Source organism: Camelus dromedarius, chromosome 15 (assembly GCF_036321535.1).
Source record: "Camelus dromedarius isolate mCamDro1 chromosome 15, mCamDro1.pat, whole genome shotgun sequence".
Lineage (NCBI taxonomy): Eukaryota > Metazoa > Chordata > Mammalia > Artiodactyla > Camelidae > Camelus > Camelus dromedarius.
Genome location: NC_087450.1, coordinates 18,688,669 through 18,713,625, shown reverse-complemented (window position 1 = coordinate 18,713,625; position 24,957 = coordinate 18,688,669). Strand labels below are relative to the sequence as shown.

The 24,957-nt window shown below is 35.9% G+C and overlaps 1 protein-coding gene across 1 annotated transcript in view; it reads left to right on the top strand.

Moving 5' to 3' along the window:
* EHBP1 (EH domain binding protein 1) overlaps nt 1-24,957 on the top strand; it is a gene marked incomplete at its 3' end in the record, with an annotated part of 127,336 nt that overhangs the window by 17,020 nt on the left and 85,359 nt on the right. Inside the window, 1 exon segment of the mRNA XM_064494453.1 lies at nt 23,585-23,642. Within this exon segment, the coding sequence (XP_064350523.1) occupies nt 23,585-23,642 (58 nt within the window).

Genomic DNA, 24,957 nt, shown 5'->3' with positions numbered 1-24,957 from the left:
AGGTCCACAGAGAGAATTTGTCAGCATGTAGTTATTAAGCACAAATGAGAAGGAATTGAAGAAGACATGGAGAACAAATTTTCTAGCAAAGGTCATCAATGGAGAACACTATAGCTATTTCTTTACTCTTCTAAAATCTCCTTCAATATTCTTGCTCTGTTTTATGATGTTAAGTATTGAATGGAGAAAGAAAAGAGAGATTGAAGTTAAAGATTCATCAGAGTAGAAACCATAAAAGAAAGTATTGATATGTTTAACTAGTTAATAATTTACAGATTTTTAGTATTAGAGCACTATAAACCAAATTGAAAGGTAATCAGTAAACTGGGGAAGATATGTCAATAAGAAAGATTACAATGATATTAGAAAAATAGGCAAAGGGCATGAGTTTTTCATCAAAGAGGAAATAGAAATGGGTAGCAATACTGAAATTTTCCCCCCTTATAATTAAAATAGATTTTTAAATGACTACATAAATAATACATATTATAAAAATTCAAACATTCTGTAATAGTATAAGGAGAAATTAAAGATCTTCTGAAGATACCACCATTAACCTAGTGGTGATCATTCTTGAATTTAACTCATTATGCATATACACCTATACAATTTAAATGAATGTCCTATATGCTTTTAATAAAATATATGGACACCTTAAAATAACTGTTTTCTTACTGGGGAGAGGAGGTGTCTGAATTTAGCTTGCCATGTCAATTGCTTACTGTTCTTTGTGTGAACGTGTATATTTTTTCCCTTGGCCTATGGGACTCCTGAGGGACCTAAGTTGGGAATTTTTCCTTCCAAAGATCTTTCCTGGAATCTGGCAGTGCTGCTGACTAGGGGCTCCTTTAGCCCTCTTCTAAAAAGAGCCAGGCTCAATGTAGGAGCATCGGTTTCAGCTCTACCACTTGCTTCTGGCTTTAACCTTAGCATCCCAGCTACAGTGCTGGTATTGACATTTGCCCTTAAGGCACACTTTTCTTTCATTTCACTTATAGATCAGAGCTCCCAGCTTCCATATTAGCTAGACTCATGGTTTGTATCCCTTACCCATCACCTTTTTTTTTTAACCAGTTGGGGGAAAGCTAGGGTATGGTCCTTAGAGAATTCCCTTACCTTACTTTTAGGGAGCCCAGCAATATGTTTAAAGTGCTGTTATTTTTTTCCAGAATCTACTTGCTTTATAGTAGGTGGACCTTTGTGTTCTTTAGTCTTCTGTAATAAAGTGCAGACTTAAGGCTGTGATGTGTCTTTTTTTCCATTTGTCTTAATTTGTTTTATATGCTTCAGTAAGATTTTATAATTTTCTTCATATTTATAAAAAAAATGAAAATACTTGCTACTTGCTGTAGTGTGGGATAATTTTGATTCTTCTGCTTATGGAAATATAAATTAGTATCATCTTTGTGAATGGAGGTTTGGCAGTATGTATCAAAAGCCTTAATAATATGCTTTGACCCTGCAGTTCTGCTTCTAGAGGTGTATTCTAAAAGCATCCTCATGGGCTTGTGCAAATATTCGTCTATAAAGAAGTTTATTTTGACTTATTTGTAATAATAAAAAACTTGAGTGACATTAATGTTTCCAGTTGGGGTACTGGTTAAATTGTGCTACCACCCATAGAAGGGAATACTTTGTGGCCATTAAAGTGTGGAAGAATACTTAACTATATTTTACAAGTTCATGAAATGTTAGATGAACAGAAGACAATTGCAAAGTAGTACTACAGTACGATTTTGTTTTTATTAAAGTTTATTTTTATATTATATATTAATTATTGTCATTTATTTTAGTACTAAAAAGAGTAAATTGTTGATTCTTAAATTGGTATGTATAGGTGGTGAAACATGTTCCTCATCTGGTAGACTATGTAGATCACCAGAGCAAGAATTAGACTTCTGATGAGTAACACTGAATGATAGAAGGAAAGGGAACAGATGACTTCAAAGTTATAAGGGAAAATGATTTTGAATCTAGAATTCTCTATCCTTCCAAGCTTTAAAATTAAGGACTATGCTGATTTTTTAAAGTTCTTCCAACCCCAAATATACCTTTCTATATTCTACTCTGATTCTGGGGCAGGGATTTTGCAACTTGTATTTCTCAGACTATGTTGTTAGCTAGGTTGCTATTCGTCTCTACCATGAGGAGAGAGACAAGAAGAGAGGAGAAGAGACTTCTTAACCTTTCTTGGTATTCTGGTCATTGTTACCTCAGCAGTAACAGTGGACTCCATCCTCCAGTTTCTTTTGATATTGCTAGAGGTGTCCTTATTTTGATACTTTTGAGTTACCTGCAGCAGCTGGGCTGTGCCCACTGGCTCCTCCAAGCTCGTGGTTTTGATAACACCAACCTCTTACCACTTGTTCCTGCAGCCCTAGGAGTGGTAGCTGCTTACTGCAGTTATTACCTCTGGGTTACCTTTTTGTTCTTTTAGTTCATTATCACGTGTTTAAACAATTTTGTATTGTAAATTACTGTTGTGAGTATAATCTAGTAGAGTTTCTGTTTTCTTAACTGGATTGTGAGTAATAAAATAAAAAGAATTACTTGAGGATACACTCCAATGTAAAAACAACAGCAACAACACAATACAACAACTCAAGAAATAGAAAGTCCTGGGTTCCGAGCAAACCTTGTGTATAAACCTCAGAACGCCCCCTCTTTCAAACACACAACACACACACACCCAAAACAAAACAAAATGATATTTTAGGTTGACACCTGTAGAGCAAGTATTGTTAGAAAGCAAATGTTCCAAATTAGAACAGGTTTGAAGGTTGAAGAAGATTGTCTTAAGAATAACTGTTCCTTATGATCAAGAAGCTCATTACTCTCAGAAGGTAAAAAAACACACTATATAGTCAATAAAACAGAATGTGTTCCACTTGCTTCTTTCTCACCCCTCTTATTAATCCTGTTTTTTTTTTTTTGCTTCCAGTGTTATACATTTGGCAATATGTCTACATGTCCAAATGCTGTTTGATTCTGAGAGAAAATTATATATTTGATATTGTAGGCCCTAGATACCTGTTTTCTATTTACAAGGTAACTCTTAGCCAAAACACAAAAGACTTATTTATAATAGTACTTAATGTAAAGGGTACAAATCTTGAAAATGTGAAAATGATGATATGGAGGTAGAGGTTAGGACATCAAGGATGGGAAAAGAAGCAATACTGGGGCACACAGGCATACACCTTTCAGTAAGAAGCCAGTAGATGATTCAAGAAATGAAAATTGTACTTTTTATTTAGCATTTTCTATATTTTTATTCTTACATGTATGATTTCACAGGAATAAAAATATATTTAAATGATTCTATATAGCATCTTAGAAGAACATACAACTTATTGAAAATCTTTTGGTGAAAAGCTAGGACACGAATTTGTGCATAGTATGATTACAGTTAGGTTTGTGTTATAATGAGTGTGGGTGACTTAGAAAATGAAGGAAAGGTATATATATTAATATAAAAATACACATATTTTAAACATTTGTAAAATAGAAGAAAATACATATGTAGGCAATAAACATTGTCAGATGTCAACAAAAGTTACTTACAATTTTATATAATAGACCCACTATTTAAGAATCTGTAGATAAAGGAAATAAGATATAATTCCTCACTACAGATTTAGAGGTTAAATGTGCATCATAAATGTTCTAGAAATGTTGGAAAATTGATCTTAAGTGTGTTGGTTTTAAACAGTAAACATATTAATAAGGTCTATTGTAAGAGATATATACTCTAAAAAGGCATCATAAAAATTGCATTTCAGCATTTATCAGGAATGGATGTTGGATCTTGTCAAATGCTTCTTCTAAGTATCCATTGAGATTATCATACGGTTTTTCTTTTTTAGTTTGCTCATGTAGTGAATTACATTGATTAATTTTTTTTAATGTTAAGGCAACCCTACATTTCCTAGAATAGACCCAAGTTGGTAATGATTTATTATCCTTCTAATATTTTGTTAGATTCAGTTTGCAAAAGTTTTACTTAGTATTTTTACATTAGTGTTCATGAGGGATATTGTTCTGTTGTTTTTTGTTTTTGTTTTCTTATAAAGCCTTTGGTTTTGGAATCAAGATAATGTTGGCTGCACTGAATGAGTTGGGTAGTATTTCCTCTTGTTCATTTTTACAGAAGTATTTGTGTGGAATTGGTATCATTTTTTCTGTTAATGTTTGGTAAGACTCACCAGTGAAGCCATCTGGCCTGGAGATTTCTTTGTGGGAAGACTTTAAACTACAAAATTAATTTCTTTAATAGATAGAGAACTATTCATATTATTTTTTTTTCTTGAGTGAGCTTTGTGCTTTCAAGGAATTTATTTCATCTGTTATCAAATTTATTGACAAAGTTACTCATAACATTTATCTTTTAATATGTAATTATTTCTCATTCTGGATATTGGTAATTTGTACCATCTTTTTTTTTCCTGAGCATTCCAACAGTTTATCAATTTTATTTATCTTTTCAAAGGACCTTTTGGATTCACTGATATTCTCTATATTTCTGTTTCTTTTCATTGATTTTTCTCTTTCATCTTTATTATTTCTTTTTTTCTGTTTACTTTGTGTTTAATTTGCTCTTCTTTTTCTAGTTATTTAAAGTGGAAGTTGATTTCATTTTAAGGGAAAACTTGAGGTCAGTCTGAAGCTCAGAGGGATGTGCCTGGGCAGGAAATATAAATTTGGCTTAGTCATTTTTGCTGTGGTCATGGGTAAGGTTGCCAACAGAGATAGGCTAGAGGAAGCAGAGACAGGATCAAGGACTAATTTTTCTTTTAATGGTGGTAAAATATACCTACCATAACATTTATAATTTTAGTTATTTTAAGTGTACAGTTCAGTGGCATTAGGTATATTCATGTTGTACAACCATTACTACCATCCATCTCTAGGACTTTTTCATTCTCCCAAATGGAAACTTGGTATTCATCAAACAATAATTCCCCATTCTTCTCCCCTCCCAGTCCCTCGCAACCATCATTGTTTTCTGTCTCTATGAATTTGACTACTCTAGGTGCATCATATAAGTGAAATCATATAATCCTTTTGTGTCTGACTTCTTGCATTTAAGATATGTCCTCAAGATTCTTCTGTATTATAGTGTGTGTCAGAATTTTGTTTCATTTTAAGGTTGAATAATATTCCATTGTATGTATATACTATATTTTGTTTACCCATTCATCCATTGGTGGACACTTGGGTTGTTTCCACCTTTTGGCTGTTATGAATAATGCTGCTATGAACATGGTGTTTAACTTTTTGAGGAGCCACCACACTATTTTCCACAGTGGCTACACCATTTTACATTTTGACCAGCAATGCGCAAATGTTCGGATTTCTCCATGTCCTTACTAACATTTGTTATTTTCTTTCTTTCTTTCCATATATATATATATATATACACACACACACACACATACATATGTATATATATATATATATAATTACCATCTTTATGGGTATGAAGTGGTATTTCATTTTGATTTTGATTTCCCTAATGAATGATACTGAGCATCTTTTCATATTCTTATTGGCCATCTGTTATCTTCTTTGGAGAAATGTCTATTCAAGTTCTTTGTCCATTTTTCTTTTGGGTTTTGTGTGTGTTTGTGTATGTTGTTGTTGAGTTGAAGGAGTTATATATTCTGGCTATTAATCCCTTAAGAGATACATGATTTGCAGTAATTTTCTCTCATTCTATGGGTTGCCTTTTCACTATTTATATTATCCTTTGATATATAAAAGTTTTTAATTTTTATGAAGTCCACTTTATCTACTTTCGTTGTCTGTGCTTTTGTCATATCCAAATGACTGCCACATTTAATATCATGAAGCTTTTGCTTGATGTTTTCCTCTAAGAGTTTTGTAGTTTTAGCTCTTATGTTTATATCTATTTTGAGTTAACTTTTGTATATGGTGTAAGGTAAGGGTATGGCCAATTTTTGAAGATTTTCCAGTATTGCCTGGCCAGGTAAAAGGAGGATAAGCCTACAAAGAGGAAGAAATGGACAAGTGTCAGTGTTGCTAAGAGATCAAATAAGATGAGGACCATTACATTTAGCAACATGGAGGACACAAGAGGAAAAACATAGGTCATGTTCTTAGGGCAATGACTGATCTCATTTGTTTGTAGCATATAATGTAAGAAATTAGACAAGAAGATGGGTAGAGGTCAAATTGAGGAAGCCTTTAAGTGAGTTTGTGTTTTATTCCGCAGGCAGCAGTAAGGCATAAAAAAATAAATAATAATTCTTTTGTGGGGAAGTATAATATGGGGTAGAGAAGCTGATATTTCCTTTGTGTTTGAAAAATAGAATTCCTTTCCTGGTAAGTGAAGTATGTATAAGGTAGGTCATTAGTACCAGGGGAACTAGTTCTTCCTGGCCTGTGCTAATCTTTGGACCTAGAAATATATATACTTCTCTGGACTATTGGGTTATGTAACATACTCAGTTTCTTGCTGGGGCTACAGCTGAAAATGCCACAGTCCTGTTTTGTTTCTCTTTGGCCATGACTAGACTGTATTGAACTGGGTTATTTTAAGCTGTAGGCCAGACTGCTGATAGACAGATGTTATTTATGTGCCTGAAAGTCATCAAGAAGTGCTATTATTTTCTGTTTTACTGTGCAGACAGCAGTTCTGGGCATTTTCTTCAGCCTTGGGGCTGTTTTTCTGGGAGCTAGCTACTCTGCCTCATTATAAGATGCTGCCGAACGTAAGATTAGTCTCCTCCCAGTCTGTATTCTCCATCACCAGCATTTTCCCAATTAGAAAGTGTATTACAAAAGAAAAAATTTTTAATCAGGAAGAAATAGAAAATCTGAACAAATGATCACTAGTAAAAAAAATGGAATCAGCAGTTAAACTCCCAACAAACAGAAATCTAGGACCTGACAGCTTCATAGGTGAGTTCTACCAAGCATTTAAAGAAGAGTTAATACCTATTCTCAAACTATTCAGAAAAATTTCAGAGGAACAAATGCTTTGAAACTCATTCTATGAGGCCAGCATTATCCTGAGACCAAAATCAGATAAAGAAACTATAAAAAAAAAAAAAAAGGAAAATTACAGGCCAATATCTCTGATGAACATACATGCAAAAATCCTCAAGAAAATTATTAGCAAATGAATTCAACAATAAATTAAAAGGATCATACCCCATGATCAAGTGGATTTATCCCAGGAATGCAAGTATGGTTCAGTGGCCACAGATCAGTCAACGTAATACACCACATACGAGACAAATATCAGTCTGTTGTTCCTTTCTATGGCTGATTAATACTCCATTGTATGGATGTACTACATTTTGTCTATCTGTTCATCAGTTGATGGGTATTTGAGTTGTTTCCATTTTTGTAGCTATTATAGATAATATTGCTGTGAATATTCATGTACAAGTTTTTGGGTATAAAGCTAGGAGTGAAATCACTGGATTGTAATGGTAACTCTATGTTTAACTTTTGAGGAACTGCCAAACTGTTTCACACAGCAGCTGTACCATTTACAATCCTACTAGCAATGTGTGAGGGTTCTGATTTCATCTCTTTACCTGTACTAGTTGTTATCCATCTTTTTGATTATAGCCTTCCTGATGAGTGTGAAGTGGTATTTCATTGTTCAACAACATACTTTCAACTTTTTTTTTAAAACCATTTTGATTTTAAACTTTATCTACTAGCTTCTTGATAAGGTAGGTGAGGATTTAGCTGTCTTACCACCTCTTCCCTGAAGTACACTTACCCTTCCTTTCCCCATCCTCCGTCTTCCTCAGTCAGCTCTACTACAGCTAGACCAGAATTCATTGTTCTGACTTAGCTTTTTTTGCATTTGAGCCCTATGGTTGTTATGGTCATAGTTCCTTTCTTTTGCCTTTCCTATGTTAAAAATTACTTTTTCCCCCCTTTCCCCTGTGTATCTATCATTATTATTTCTACATTTTTCTGTCAGCCTCTCAGTATCCCTCCCAAAACACTGAAACATTGGCAACTCATCTGTTCCTATTTCTCCTGGAGCCCACCAGTATCCTGTCCCACTTTGGAATGGCTTCTTTGTGGGCCTGTGGCATAGATGACATTTTGGGACCTTTTTTCACTGTCATCCTGGGGAATTAGATTTTAAACCTCTAGTTTTATCTAAATTTCTTATCCTTTTCTCTTCCATTTAACATCTCTATTTTATGCTAGATCTGGAAGATTTCCTCAAGTTTATCATCAGACTCTTCAATTTTTGCTTTCCTAAATGAAAAATAATGACGTCGTTTCCAGGTTTCTTTACTATTCTTTAAATAGTCCTTTTATATTTTTCATGGGTACAATATCTTTTATATTTGTAAGCATATTAGTGATAATGTCTTCAGTTTCTTTCAAGTTCCTTTTTTCTTTCTTTTAGCCAGTTGCCTTTAACATTAGAAACTTTCCTATGATGAACCTTTGTTGTCTGTTCACATTTAAAAGGGAGACTATACAAAGCTTTTGAAAGCTTCATACATATACATGGGGTGGTTGCTAACATTATTCAAAAATTTGCTGAAGGACAGGCACTGATCTAAGCACTTTGTTTGCAGTATCTTAACTGATCTTTACATTGGTCCTATGAAGTTCTAGTTTCACAGATGAGGAACATGTTGAGGCTTAGATGATACAACCAGAAGAAGAGGAACCTAGATCTGTCTACCTTCATTTGATTTTTTTATCCATGGTATTGTTTCCTTGCCTTCCTCCCAAATAAATGCTTTGTGAATATCAGAAAATCTCTTGAGAACCTTTCAGTCAGAAACAAGACAAATGTAATCATCCAAACACAAAATTGCAGCAGTTACCAAAGTGTGTTGAGAGAAAATGAAGAATATGTTTGCTTATGAGGACTGGGGAGTGGTATGAATGATGTACTCTTTTTTTTTTCCTACTAACCTCACTTCCAGGGAGCCATGTACATGGAGATAGTAGTATTTATGTGAGTTACATGTGAGGCTTGTTCAAATAGGACTAGAAAGAAAAAGTAGTAAATAATATGCTAAATTAAAGGAAGTATTATGGGTAATTTTATAAAACAATGAAGGAAGTAGGAAGTAGGAAGTATTATTTGGGAAGATCAGTATTGCACACGTGATACAGCAGTGATTGATTATAATGCTATTTCTCTCAAATATCTTTACATTAAAAAATATAAACCCTTTATACTGTTGAATAGTATAGCAGAAAATTTATATACGTGTGTGTGTGTGTGTTTGTGTACATACATATCTTTATTTGTTGTTGTTATTGGCCTGTCAAAGTACGCTCAGCTCAAGTGTGTCTCTGCACTTCCTCAGTTTGAATGGCTGTTCCTAAATACTGGTGCATAAGTATTTGAATCCCTGCCAGCAAAAATCCATAACTGTCTCCAGTTAAATTTTTATTTTTAACCAAAAGCAATCACTCTGTGAAAATATTTTAAAGATGGTGGGAAGATGCAAAATATAATTTAGAAAAAACAAAAATACTTATATTTGACAAAGATTTACATCTTATTAATAGAACTGTCCTTTCATTTTTACAGAAAAGAAATATATTCTATCTATGTATATATTTTGTACTGTAGAATTTTTTCCTATTGAATTAATTATTACAGCCTGCTAAATAACTCTTGTGAAGTAAGCACAAAGGAGTGTAATTAACTGGAGCTACAAGCAGCAATAGTACAATGGGAGGCAGATGTACCTACTGAAGGATAAAAATAATTACTTGAGAAATAGTTAAGTTAGAGTATTTCTGTGATAAGACAATTTTCCCCCTTTTGTTTCAATATTCACAGCATCCCACCATGAAACACTCAGTTATGGCTAAGAGCCTTTTCCCCTAAAAGGAATAACCTTGTTATTTAGTGAAGTGCCTATTCACATTCACATCGGGGTTAGCATTTTCAACTCTCTTTTTCTCATTGTAAGCATATCCTGGATTCTGTGGTGAGAAGAATGTTGGGCTTTTTCTGTTCTGAAGACTTACAATTCTTTATTTTTAATTTAGGAAAAGCTCAAGGGTGTAAACATTAATTACTAAGCTCTGAGGCATAGCTGTATTTTATCTTTGGAAAGATCAATTTCATATATATGGAAATCAACAGGACATAAAAAGGTTAAATTTGGTCTCAGCACTTTGCAATGTAAGCTTCTACAAGACAGCAGCTGTTTTATTGCTATGTATGTGTGTCTTTTGCATTTTCTATAATGTTGAGGAGTTACTATAGCAGACACATCCAAAAATCCAAGTGGTTTGACCTAATAAAAGTTCATTTCTTGCTCACCTTTCAGTCTAGAGAGGATCTTCCAGATTGATTGGCCAGAGATTGGTCCTTCAGTAGCCTGTACATCTCTCATTGTATAACTCAGTCCTCCCTGCGTTTTGAAATCCTATCCATTCAGCTGCTGTGCAAAAGGCGTTCTCATTTATTTTCTGCTTTACTCCAGAAGTGACCCCAGTCACTTCTCACATTCCATTGGTGAGAAATACCACGTAGTTCCATCTCAACATGGTGGTGGTGGTGGTAGTGGTTGGGCAGGGTGGGGATGAGGGGCTTCTTACAATATCTCACAGGTTTAACATTAGGCTTTGGAAAGGAAGCCTGAATCTTTGGTGGTCAATTTACTCTCTGCTGAAACATATTATTTCTCCTTTCATAATATTATTCAAAGGTGGTAATATTAGCTACTTCTAGGTTGTCAGAAACAGGAGGCAAAGGACTCTGTGCCACAGATTCTTTACCCTAGTCTTGAATTTCTCATTTCATTTTAGAACACCAAATATTTAACCAGTTTGAGTCATTTATTCTTAAAGTCACTGAACCATTGTTTTAGAACTAGCTGAGATCTTAGTGCAGTCTCTTCATTTGATAAGTGAGGGAGTAGGATCAGAGAAATGGAGAGGCATTCCTAAGGTCACGAAGTGCCAGAACTAGGGAAAACAAGTTTCCCAACCTCCAGTCTAGTATTCTCTCCTCTGTACTATGTCGTCTTTGAGGGGCCTTCTTTTACACATTTATGTCTCCTAAATTATTACAAATTGTTTCCCCAGATTCCTTTCCTTTTACTACCCTTATAAGATTCTTACCCTGGAGAAAGGGAGATTTTAATTGATGTAGAAGAGAATGAGGGATCTGAAAAGCATCTGTCGTGTTGTTACTGTTCTGTCCTGTAGTGGAGTACCGCATTGACGTGGCAGACCCAAGGAAGAATGGCTCAGGGATTGGAGGGGCTGCAGGTGAAGGAGGGGGAATGCCAGAGTCAAGTGGGGCCTATTTCAAGATTTTGCCTATGGCCAGCTCAGACTATGGACAACATTTATGTTAACTTAAGACAAAGAATACACTTCCTCCACTTCTGTTGACTCAGAAAACAGATTGATTCAGCTGAGAGCTCTTTAAATTCAGTGAAATTTTAAAAATTAATTCGTTTAACTCTATCCATACTTAATTCCAAACTTAAAGTACTGTTTTATTTTAAATAACTTCCTCCTACATTTAAATAATTCCCCAGCATAAAGTAATATAAATTAATTGCAGAAAATACAACAAAGTAGATTCTTAAAATGACATGTAATTTTATTTCCTAACAGTAGCCACTGTTATCATTTTGAGGTATTTTTTTCTGGTGTCTTCATTTATTGCATAATATAGAAGAAAATTAAAATCTGTATTAAATAAACTTATGATATTGCAAGCATTGTCCTATGCTTGTAAATATTCTTAGAAAATATTTTTAGTGGCTCTATAATTTTCAAGTAGACAGATGTACTGTAATTAGTCACTCATCTTTTGTCAGACCTCATTTAAAGTGTCATAAATTATGTGGGGTTTTTTTGAAAATTCTAAATTAAGTGATCTCAGCAGTTGGGCAGGTTCTTTTTGTCAGTGTGCATATTTCCTGAGATATTTATAAGTAATAGATCCTTCTCTGTATAAGGTCTTTTTGTCCCCTTAGTGCTCCCCAAGGTTGTGCCTGGAGTTGGGTGGTTGGTTTAATTGTCTCTCCACTAGGTTGTAGACTTCCAGAGGATCAAGACTTGGCTTCTTTCATCTTTGTATCTCTATTACTCAGCACAATGCCAGAAACGGAAAGGGCATTCGGTAAAATATTTGTTGAATGCTTATTATGGATCTGGAAAGCAGTGAAACTGATTTTCATGTGGTGGTTTTTCTCACGGCTTTTCTAGTTTCACCTCAAACATCTGACACACATGAGAGAGTGGAAAAGAGTAAAGGAGTCTAAATTTAAGCCAGAAGTATATTTCTTTAAATTTATCTTAATAGATAGTAGCTCACTAGTGGCAGAGAGAAGGGCCCCAAATTTAGTTGCAGATTATTATATTATTATATTATACGCTGATTCATTCTAGCTCTCATATCTTTTTCTTCTTGCACTCCATTTTCTTCCCATCCTTCCTACTCTCCAGAATTTAGCATTAGGATCTTAGTGTGAGACAAGTCTTGCTACCTTCAGATTCAGCTTGTTGCTTTTTAAGGATTGTAAGGGTAGGATAGAAGGTAAATTTTTATTTCTAAATGTAAAGTTTCCTGCCTTAAATAAGCCTACCAAAAGGCTCCAGATTGTCCAGTGGAACCCTTTAGATGGATTTCTTAGGCAGTGTGTACACATTTAATGCATATGTATGTAAAATGCTTATGTATGTAAATATCTATATGTAAATATGTGTGTGTTTATATGTATTATGTGTAAGGCTACCTGGTTACTTAGGTAATGGGATAGAAATGTTCAGTATGTGACTGTTTAATTCTCTTCAAAACCTGGGCTCCATCAGGTTGTCTTGACATGTTTTGGTAGAAAGAAAGTTGTATAATTACAAGTTCCTTGGTAACTGAATAAAACTCTCATGATTGCTCTGTCCCTGGCCTCTTGGAAGCATGTAAGTAAATATTTAATTGTTCTTTTCTAGTACAGCACGGATGCTTAAAATATTAATTGTGATCAACTAATTGTGTGGCTATTGGCATTCTTCTGTGAGACCAATAACTCACAGCACAGTTCTTTTTTTTTTTTTTTACATTTTTTATTGATTTATAATCATTTTACAATGTTGTGTCAAATTCCAGTGTTCAGCACAATTTTTCAGTTATTCATGGACATATACACACTCATTGTCACATTTTTTCTCTGTGAGTTATCATAACACTTTGTGTATATTTCCCTGTGCTATACAGTGTAGTCTATTCTACAATTTTGAAATCCCAGTCTATCCCTTCCCACCCTCCACCCCCCTGGTAACCACAAGTCTGTATTCTCTGTCTGTGAGTCTATTTCTGTCCTTTATTTACACTTTGTTTTTGTTTGTTTGTTTTTGTTTTTTAGATTCCACATATGAGCGATCTCATATGGTATTTTTCTTTCTCTTTCTGGCTTACTTCACTTAGAATGACATTCTCCAGGAGCATCCATGTTGCTGCAAATGGCATTATGTTGTCGGTTTTTATGGCTGAGTAGTATTCCATTGTATAAATATACCACCTCTTCTTTATCCAGTCACCTGTTGGACATTTAGGCTGTTTCCATGTTTTGGCTATTGTAAATAGTGCTGCTATGAACATTGGGGTGCAGATGTCATCCTGAAGTAGATTTCCTTCTGGATACAAGCCCAGGAGTGGGATTCCTGGGTCATATGGTAAGTCTATTCCTAGTCTTTTGAGGAATCTCCACACTGTTTTCCATAGTGGCTGCACCAAACTGCATTCTCACCAGCAGTGTAGGAGGGTTCCTCTTTCTCCACAGCCTCTCCAGCATTTGTCATTTGTGGATTTTTGAATGACGGCCATTCTGACTGGTGTGAGGTGATACCTCATTGTAGTTTTGATTTGCATTTCTCTGATAATTAGTGATATTGAGCATTTTTTTATGTGCTTTTTGATCATTTGTATGTCTTCCTTGGAGAATTGCTTGTTTAGGTCTTCTGCCCATTTTTGGATTGGGTTGTTTATTTTTTTCTTATTGAGTCGTATGAGCTGCTTATATATTCTGGAGATCAAGCCTTTGTCGGTTTCACTTGCAAAAATTTTCTCCCATTCCGTAGGTTTTCTTCTTGTTTTACTTATGGTTTCCTTTGCTGTGCAGAAGCTTGTAAGTTTCATTAGGTCCCATTTGTTTATTCTTGCTTTTATTTCTTCTAGGAGAAAATTTTTGAGATGTATGTCAGATAATGTTTTGCCTATGTTTTCATCTAGGAGGTTTATTGTATCTTGTCTTATGTTTAAGTCTTTAATCCATTTTGAGTTGATTTTTGTATATGGTGTAAGGGAGTGTTCTAGCTTCATTGTTTTACATGCTGCTGTCCAGTTTTCCCAACACCATTTGCTGAAGAGACTGTCTTTATTCCAATGTATATTCTTGCCTCCTTTGTCAAAGATGAGTTGACCAAAAGTTTGTGGGTTCATTTCTGGGCTCTCTATTCTGTTCCATTGGTCTATATGTCTGTTTTGGTACCAATACCATGCTGTCTTGATGACTGTAGCTCTATAGTATTGTCTGAAGTCTGGGAGAGTTATTCCTCCAGCCTCTTTCTTTCTCTTCAGTAATGCTTTGGCAATTCTAGGTCTTTGATGGTTCCATATGAATTTTATTATGATTTTTTCTAGTTCTGTGAAATATGTCCTGGGTAATTGGATAGGGATTGCATTAAATCTGTAGATTGCCTTGGGCAGTGTGACCATTTTAACAATATTGATTCTTCCAATCCAAGAGCATGGGATATCTTTCCATTTTTTAAAGTCTTCTTTATTTTCCTTCATCAATGGTTTATCGTTTTCTGTGTATAATTCTTTCACCTCCTTGGTTAGATTTATTCCCAGATATTTTATTACTTTGGGTGCTATTTTAAAGGGGATTGTTTCTTTATTTTCTTCTTCTGTTGATTTATCGTTAGTGTAAAGAAATGCAACTGATTTTTGAACGTTAATTTTGTAACCTGCTACCTTGCTGAATTCTTCAATCAGCTCTAGTAGCTTTTGTGTGGACCTTTTAGGGTTTTCTATATATAGTAACATGTCATCAGCATATAATGACACTTTTACCTCTTCTTTTCCAATTTGGATCCCTTTTATTTCTTTCTCTTGCCTGACTGCTGTGGCTAGGACTTCCAGGACTATGTTGAATAGGAGTGGTGATAGTGGGCATCCTTGTCTTGTCCCAGATTTTAGTGGGAAGCTTTTGAGTTTTTCACCGTTGAGTACTATGCTGGCTGTAGGTTTGTCATATATAGCTTTTATTATGTTGAGATATGTTCCCTCTATACCCACTTTGGCGAGAGTTTTTATCATAAATGGGTGTTGAATTTTATCAGATGCTTTTTCTGCATCGATTGAGATGATCATGTGGTTTTTGTCCTTTCTCTTATTGATGTGATGTATTACACTGATTGATTTGCGTATGTTGAACCAGCCTTGTGTCCTGGGATGAACCCCACTTGGTCATGATGTATAATCTTTTTTATGTGTTGTTGGATTCTATTTGCTAAAATTTTGGTGAGGATTTTGCGTCTATGTTCATCAGTGATATTGGCCTATAATTCTCTTTTTTTGTAGTGTCTTTGCCTGGTTTTGGTATCAGGGTGATGGTGGCTTCATAGAATGAGTTTGGGAGTAATCCCTCCTTTTCAATCGTCTGGAAGAGTTTGAGAAGGACTGGTATGAGTTCTTCTTTGTATGTTTGGTAGAATTCCCCGGTGAAGCCGTCCGGTCCTGGACTTTTATTTGTAGGGAGGTTTTTAATTGCTATTTCTATTTCCTTTCTAGTGATCGGATTGTTCAAGTGTTCAGATTCTTCTTGATTCAGTTTTGGTTGACAGTATGTTTCTTGTTAATCTCTATTGTATTTAATTCCTCTCTGATCTTTATTATTTCCTTCCTTCTGCTGCTTTTTGGGGCTTTTTGTTCTTCTTTTTCTAATTCATTCAGGTGGTGGGTTAAATTGTTTATTTGAGATTGTTCTTCTTTTTTGAGGAAGGCCCGTATCGCTATAAACTTCCCTCTTAGCACTGCCTTTGCTGTGTCCCATAGGTTTTGAGTGGTTGTGCTTTCATTATCCTTTGTCTCAAGGTATTTTTTAATTTCAGCCTCATTGATCCATTGTTTTTTCAATAACATATTGTTTAATCTCCATGCTTTCCTTTTTTTCTCCTTTGTTTCTCTGTTGTTGATTTCCAGTTTCATGGCATTGTGGTCAGTAAAGATGCTTGAGATAATTTCTATCTTCTTAAAATTGTTGAGGTTTCTTTTGTGCCCAAGTACATGATCGATCCTGGAAAATGTTCCATGTGCACTTGAAAAGAATGTATATCCTATTTTTTGGGGGTGTAATGCTCTGAAAATATCCACCAAATCTAGTTTTTCTATTGTAGTATTTAATTTCTCTGTTGCCTTGTTTATTTTCTGTCTGGAAGATCTGTCTAGTGATGTTAATGCAGTGTTAAAATCTCCAACTATGATTGTATTCCCATCAATATCCCCCTTTATCTCTGTTAGTAATTCTTGTATGTACTTAGGTGCTCCTATATTGGGTGCATATATATTAACGAGTGTAATATCCTCATCATGTATCACTCCTTTAATCATTATAAAATGTCCTTCTTTATCTTTCTTTATGGCCTTTGTTTTAAAGTCTATTTTGTCTGAAATCAGTACTGCAACACCTGCTTTTTTGGCTTTGCCATTTGCATGGAATATCCTTTTCCATCCTTTCACTCTCAATCTATATGTGTCCTTCTCCCTAAAGTGGGTCTCTTGTATGCAGCATATTGAAGGTTCTTGCTTTATTATCCAGTCTGCCACTCTGTGTCTTTTGACTGGAGCATTTAGTCCATTAACATTTACAGTAATTAATGATAGATGTGTGTTTATTGCCATTTTGAACTTATCTTTGCAGTTGAATTGGTATATCCTCTTTGTTCCTTTCTTCTTCCTTTTGTGGTTTGGTAATTTTCCTTTGTATTATCATGGATTTTATTTAATTTTTGTGACTCCTTTGTAAATTTTTGGCTTGTGGTTACCCTTTTTTGTAAATCTATCAACCCATTACTATAACTGTTTTTATTAAACTGATAGTAACATGATCTCAAACCCATCCTACTGTTAAAAAAATTTTAAAAAGAAAGAAAAAAAATTCTATATTTCCCTGCCTCCCTCTCCCATCTCAGTGATTTGTATGTCTTCTTTTATAATTTCATGTTTACTTTATTTGTAATTCATGAGTTATCACCTTTCCAGTTGTGTGTTTCTCATTTCTGTAGCATCCTGCTGCTTTTCTATTTAGAATAGCCCTTTCAATATTTCTTTTAGCATGGGTTTAGTGTTGCTAAACTCCTGCAGCTTTTTTTTGTCTGTGAAACTCTTTATTTCTCCTTCTATCCTCAAGGATAGCCTTGCTGGATAAAGGATCCTAGGCTGCATCTTTTTTTCATTCAGGGCTTTGAATATATCTTGCCACTCCCTTCTGGCCTGTAGTGTTTGTGTAGAGAAATCAGCTGAGAGCCTTATGGGGGTTCCCTTGTAACTTACTCTTTGCTTTTCTCTTGCTGCCTTTAGAATCATTTCTTTATCCTTGACTCTGGCCATCTTGATTATGATATGTCTTGGTGTGGGTCTATTTGGGTTCTTCCTGTTTGGGACCCTCTGAGCTTCCTGTACTTGGATATCTGATTCCTTTAAGTTTGGGAAGTTTTCAGTCATGATTTCTTCAAAAACCTTTTCAATCCCCTTTGATCTTTCTTCTCCTTCTGGGACCCCTATTACGTGAAGATTGGGATGCTTTATATTATCCCATAGGTCCCTTATGCTATTTTCATTATTTTTTATTTGCTTCTCTTGTAGTTCTTCTGTATGGGTGCTTTCTATTGCCCTGTCTTCTAGATCACTAATTCGTTCCTCTGCATTATCTAGTCGGCTTTGCACAGCTATTAGATCATTCCTCATCTCTGTCAATGAGTTTACCCATTCTACTTGGCTCTTCTTTATAGCTTCAATTTCATTTTTGACATATTTTATATCTCTAAACACTATCTCTTTTAATTCCTTCAGCAATTCGATCACTCCTTTTTTGAAATCTTGATCTAGTAGGCTATCGATGTCTATTTCGTTGATCTTTCTTTCAGGGGATTTCTCTTGTTCTTTTAATTGGGAAAGGTTTTTCTGCTTCTTCATCTTGCTCATACCTCTTTGGCACTGTGGTTTATGGAGTATCAGTTGTTTATTTTGGTCCTTAGGGATTTTATCTATCTGATGCCTATTTAGGAATAGAACTTAGGAAAAAAAGAAAAAAAAATAGAGAGAGAAAGAATTTTAAAAGAAGGGAGGAAGAGGGTTTGAAAACAGTGTATAATGAATAATAGAAGAGTGAGTTGAAGCAGAGTATTAATCGGGTTGAGACGTCCTTTTAAAACCTCTACAAAAAAGGGGGGAGATGAATAGATGTATTTGAAACCTGTGTCTAATCAATAGCAGGACATCAAAACCCAAGAGAAATAGAAATGAATTAAGAAGTAAAGATTAAGAGAATAATAGAAAATAGAACAGGTAAAAACAGATTAAAAAAGGGGGGGGGGTGGTTTGTTGGTGTTCTCCTGGATTCTGTGTGCTTTTAATGTGAAGTCTTTCTGTTTTCATCCTGTTTTGGAAGCTCAGCTTGCTGTTTTCAGAGGCCCTCCGTTGGCGCCCTCTTCTGTGCTGCTCCCAGCACCTGTCGGCAAGCAGATCGCGCCTCCTCCTAACACTGGGTCAGGTGCAGCTCTCTGCTGTGGGCGGGCGGGTCGCTGCCCCTCCAGATGCCGCAGTCAGATGTTGCAGACTGGCCGGGTAGGAGGGCGGGTCGTGCCCCCTCCCAGCACCTCGGTCAGGGGCTGTGTTCCTGCCCGAAAGGCGGGGGGGGGGGGGGGGGGGGGGCGTTCTCCCTCTACCTGCGCTGCCGGTAGTTCCGCTCTCTGTGCGGCTGCGCGCTCAGCCCTGGTCGGCGCTCCGCAGGTGGGCTCGGGGAAGACCTGTCCCTGCTCGGAGCTAAAACCCAGCTCCTTGTTTGTCTTTGTGGAGCAAGTTCTCTGAGGGACCAGGATGGAAGGATCCTATCTGACCCGGGCTGCAGGCCAGTCTCAGTCTGGCCTTTGAGGCTGCTAAGCCCTTCGGTGCGGATGCAGGTTTCGCCCCCGCCCCCGCCTGAGTGCTCAGCGCCGAGGATATGGCGGCTGTGCTTGAGCCCCGCCTCTCTTCCCCCGAAAACTTTCCGCGGGTTTTCAGAGATGGGGGTGTGCACCCTTCCCCCGAGAGCACATCAAGCTTGCTGTTTTATGGAGGGCCCAGGTTGTTCTGCCCTGTGCACCCACAGCCACAGCGCGCAGCCCCTTGCGTTCCCCCAGGGCTGCCTCCGTGCAGCCACTTCCGTCCTCCGCCCGGCTTGTGCAGCCTGGCCCTGCCCGCCGCTGCCGGCCCGCGTCTCAGGCTGGGTGTCGGGGGGACGCTCTGTGCCCGTTTAACTTAGTTCTGTTAGTCAAGGGCTGCTCTGTACAGATCCGAGCCTCGGAGGCTCCCCCTCGTTCCCACTGGCCTCTCAGTTGGAGAGGGGAGACCCAGCGAGCCAGCGCCAGTCCGCCTTTGCCGCTCCCTCCCCGCGGGACCCGTCCCGCGCTGCTTTGCCTTTTGTTCTTTCTTTTTTCCTTTTCTCCTACCAGATTTTTGGCGTCTTTATCTTTTGAAGAGGGCAATGTTCTGTCGGAGTTCCACAGGTGCTCTGGTTGGCTAAGTGGGTCTGTAGATGTGGGTCTTGGTGTATTTGTGGGAGAGGGTGACCTGCGAGCGTCCTTCTACTCCACCATCTTCTCCTGGACAACCCACAGTTCTTTATTTTAGAATATTGTACCTTACTTTGTCCCTGATAATGTTAAGGTGGACTGATTTCTAGTAAGACATTTTAAAAATTGGTCATGACTTAGAATCACAGAAGAAGTTTATTCATCTCTGGGGATGCTCTCAAATAAGCAATTTATGTTCTATTAACAGTTTTGGAACTTCAAGCATATAGGTTAGTAGACTACTTTTCCTTATTTTTTATGGGAAGAGGCTTCCCTATTCTGAAACACTGAGATCAGAATAGGTTGAGGGGAGGGAGGTGTTGAGAGGCCAAGTTAGAAGGAGGCAACAATACAGGTGGCACTAGGACGATACTGTGGAGGGGAGACCCCCCCTCACTGCCATCACAACTAATGCCTCACTAATGCGTCAAGTCAGGAGGTATGGGAATCGCCACCACTCCTCCTGTAAAACTGGTTTTCAACCTTGGCTGCATGTTAGAATCACCTGTAGAATTTTTTAAAAATCTGCACACCAGACCAATTAAATCTGATTCCCCAGCAATGGAACCTAGCCATGAGTTTTGTTTGTTTGTTTGTTTTAAAGCTTCCCTGGAGTTTCCAGTATGCAGCCAAGTTGAGGATACCTGCAAAGCTCAAATAAGCTGCAGAGAGGATGTATTATGCAGCTACTGACTTTAGTTGGACCTCATCAATTATAATTAACCAGCTGGGAATTCCTGGATGAAATTTAAGGTTCACTCGTAGTAAATATTCATTGAGCCTCAACCTTGTACCAGATTCATATTAGTGGCTAGGAATATAAAGATAAATAAGATATGGTTGATAAAGGAGCACAGTCTAGTAGAGGGGATAGAAATAATAACAAATAATGAAATACAGAGTATATAGCACATTAAAATAGAGATACATCTAGGGTATTAATGGAAATACAATAGAAGGAGCAATTAACTCTGCCTGAGGTTTAGGACATGGAATGAAGTGGGAATGAAAAGAGAAATGGTCAAGGTTGCACAGAAGAAGTGATGAATTAAGAGTTTATGAGATAGAAAAGGAGAGAAAAAAGAGGAAGTTTTAAAAAAAGATTATAACACGCAGAGTGTTCAGGGATTGGTTGGAAAGCAAGATACCTTTGAGATATTTGCAGGTTATACAGCTAGAAAAGGAGATGGTGAAGTGCCTTATAAACCACATTCAAGAATATGGATGTCATTCAGGAATATGTGATGTCACGGGGTCAGATGCATACAGGGCCTAAACAGATCATCTTAAGAATGAAGCTGGTGAGGTGTGAAGCAGTTGATTGTGTTGGAGGGTCTGGTAATCTGGACAGCATGGAACTTGTTTAAAGAAATGTTTTTTAAAGTTTAAATTTAAAATAAAATGGAATATTATTTAGGTCAAATAAGTCTGTCAGATTCAACACTGCAAATGCCAGTATTTAGTGCCTTCAGGAAGAGCCCAGGAAGGATAATAAGGAAAAGCGGTAAGATTTTTGTAGCATTTCTAAAAAAAGTACCATAGAAATTTAATTAAGAGTTGAGGTTGGGCTGGAGATGTGGAGATGAGAACATAGTGAAAAGGTTAGTCTAGTAACAAAATTAAGTGGTCCAGCAAGCCACCAATGCATTCAAACAAGGTAGCTTGTGCTTGTTGGCTACTCAGTCCCTCTACTGTTAGGCTGCCATCATTGATCAAATCCTCTGCCCAGCTTCATTGTCTTCTTGCCATACTACTCCCCATCTTCACTGTCAGTTGTCCTATTCTACTTCTCACTGTGTTGAACAAGGTTTTGTTTGTTTCTCCATTGGTACAGATTCTTAGATTAACACTCTGATGTTTCATAGAAACTTTCTTCTGTTTCACCTGTAATTTACCACTTCTGCATCTGTCTGCTGCACCCACCATCTCACGGTGGAAAGAGTCACCAAAGCAAACTACTGGTTTTAGTTTATAATTGTTGTCTTTAAAGCCTTCAGGAACCAAGTTTAGTCTTGGATGGAGAACCACCATTTTCCCATTTATACCATGCCGGTTACTATCACTATCAGAAACATGTTGCATTTGTTTAGATGGCTCCTTGGACAAATAATTTGTTTATTGGAACCTTCCTCTTGTTTTCCCTCTAGCTTTTCTTCAGGTTCTACCACCTAAAGTGAACAAGCATTGACATTTTACTATATTTATGTTGCTTCTTGTATTCTTCTTCTTATATTTAGCTGGGTTGTATACACTATAAATTCTTAGTCTTTGTATGCCTAATGCCATTTCTTAAATGGTAGTTTAGCCAATGTAAAACTCCAGGGTGGCAGCTATTTTCCTTAGCACTTGAACGTCATTAGCTTCATTGTCTTTTGGGCGCTCTTCTTGCTAAGGGTAAGTTGCTGTCAGCATAATTATTCCTCTGCTGGTAACCTCTTTTCTTTTATGATTTTTCTCTTTATTCTTGCTGTTCTGTAGTTTGATTGCAAAGAATGTAGACATAGATTAATATTTATTTACCCTGTTTATTCATTAATATATATTTTTCTGTCTAAGTACTGCTATCTTTCTTCAAGTCTGGCATGTTCTTAGTCTTATCTTTTTAGTATTGTCTGTGCCATTCCCACTATTCTAAACTTCTGGAATTTCTATTAGGTTTATGTACTTCTCAATCTATCTTGTATGTCTCTTACCTTTTTTAAACGTATTTTTATTTTTTCATTTCTCTGTACTACATTCAGGGTCAGTTCTTTAGTAAAATTTTTCATTAGACAACTCTCTGGACAGGCTTCTAGATGAATCACTAGGTAAGGCGTTTATGTCTGGTGGCCTTTTATAATGTATGTATGTATATTGTTAAAATAGGAGGACAGGCCACCTGCTAATAGTAAAGGATTCTTGGGTAAAATGAAGGAGACAAGGAAAGTGGTGAAGGTCACTGAGATGAGTGTATCATTCATTTCTTGATTTAAAAGCTTTTATCTAAGTATTTTAAAAATAAAAATCTAAGTAAAATAACTGATGATCAGTCTTGATGTTTTCTCTAAGCATTAAAGATAACTTAGTTGTATTAGCTGACAGGTGAGTTTGTTTTGTTCTTAACTTTACATTGGCAGAAGACAAAGAAAAGAGAGATCCAAGAGTTAGAAAACCTGTATTTCAGTCTTGGTTCTGCCAGAACTTTCAATGAGTTATTTAACTTTGTTGGAATAATAGTATGTACCTTGCCTATTTTTCAGCACCAAATTGTTTTTATGAAGATAGTTGAGATGATTGATTATAAAAATGTTTTGAAAACCACAAATATTGTTTATAAGATACAGAGATGCAAAAGTAGTATAAACTATACATTTAAATAATTTTGGAAGTACCATTTTAATGCTTATTTTCTCTGAATTAAGGTGGATAATGTATTAGAAGTATAGTATTAAACTTCGGAGAAGATGTATGTGTGCTTTTCTTTTTAAAATAGTCACCATTCTAAGTATTTTATTTTACTTGGTTTGTCCCAATGAATTAACTTGCTACAATATTTTTAGAAGAACATGTAGATGAAATATTAATTTAAATTAGATCACATCTGTATTCAACATCCACTATATATGAATAATTCATAGAGCTTTATTATAAGTCTAACTGCTCTATGTAATCTAAAGCAGATGACTTTTTTTCCTTTTAAAAGTATTAGAACTAACTTTTATTAATTTGGTTTAAGATAACTTAAATTATACTTAATTTTTTTCTTATTTTGCAGGCAACCAGATAAACTGGTGGTAGTCTGGACAAGAAGAAGCCGAAGGAAGTCTTCCAAGGTTTGTCTGTTTTTCATTAAGGACATCTTTTCAAATTTTATTTTTATTGAACTAGAATTTACATACAGCATAAGTCACAGGTCTTAATTATATAATTTTATGAGTGTTGTTCAATATACACTTGTGTAATTACCACTCCTATCAAGATATAGACTATTTTCATCACCTTTTTCCTTTGTGTCTTCTTCCAATCAGTTCCGAACCCTGAGGCTACTGCTATTCTGATTTTTCTATCATCATGGACTATTTTTGCCTGTTCTTGAATTTCATGTAAATGGAATCATACAGTAGTACTATTTTATGTCTGGTTTCTTTTGCTCAACATGTTTTTAAGATTTATTCATGCTGTTGTGAATATGGGTAGTTAATTTATGAATATACTATAATTTTATTTATCTGTTGATGAACATTTGGTTTGTTTCCAGTAAATGATCACTATTGTAAATAAATATGTTATTATTGTACAAATATTTTGAGGGACACAGATTTTCTCTTGGGCAAGTACTGGGTAATATGGTAGGTTCATTTTTAACTTTTAATGTCGTCCCACCAGCAATACAGGAAAGGTCCAGTTGCTTCAACTCTTGAATATCATCTTTTTCAAAGCACACATTTATAGTTTTGGGGGCATTATATTTTGGGCCTGTGATATTTTCTTATACATTTACAAATGAGAAAAGGTTCTAAAAATAGACTATAAAAATAGACTAAAACTGATAGGGTCTTCTATCAGTTTTGCTGAGTGAGTCAGTCTTAAGCTTTTGTGGAAAGGAGCAACATTAGGCCAGCCACTAAGTATGGTAGATGAATCTGACTATAACTCTGAACATTAGAAATAGACCCTGAATGTTTTTAGCTATCAACAGAAAGTGATTTTTCTTCTTTTAATAATTTAGTAATACTACCTGTTTTCTTTAAAATTATGAAATATAGTGAAATACTTCAGATTAAAGGTCAATTCAGTATACCCATATTTGAAGTTAAGTATACTTTTTAATTTAATTACATTTTGAAAGTCAGTCAAACAACTTTTATTTTAGTCCAGATTCTTTATCATGTTGTATCAAACACTGATTGAATCCAGGTGGTAAAATGCAAATATATGAGGCTGTAGGTTGATTTTTCTCAGAATGCAGTATTTTCTAGAAGGAATTATTTCTTGTTGGACTAATTTTTCCAGTTGTGATGCTCTTATTATTTCAAGTCCCTGCTGGATATTTTACAATCATTAGGTTTTCTCTTAAAACATTATAGATGTACTTCTTTTGAAAATTTTATGAGAACCCATAGTGTGTTAAGCTTATTACAGCATATA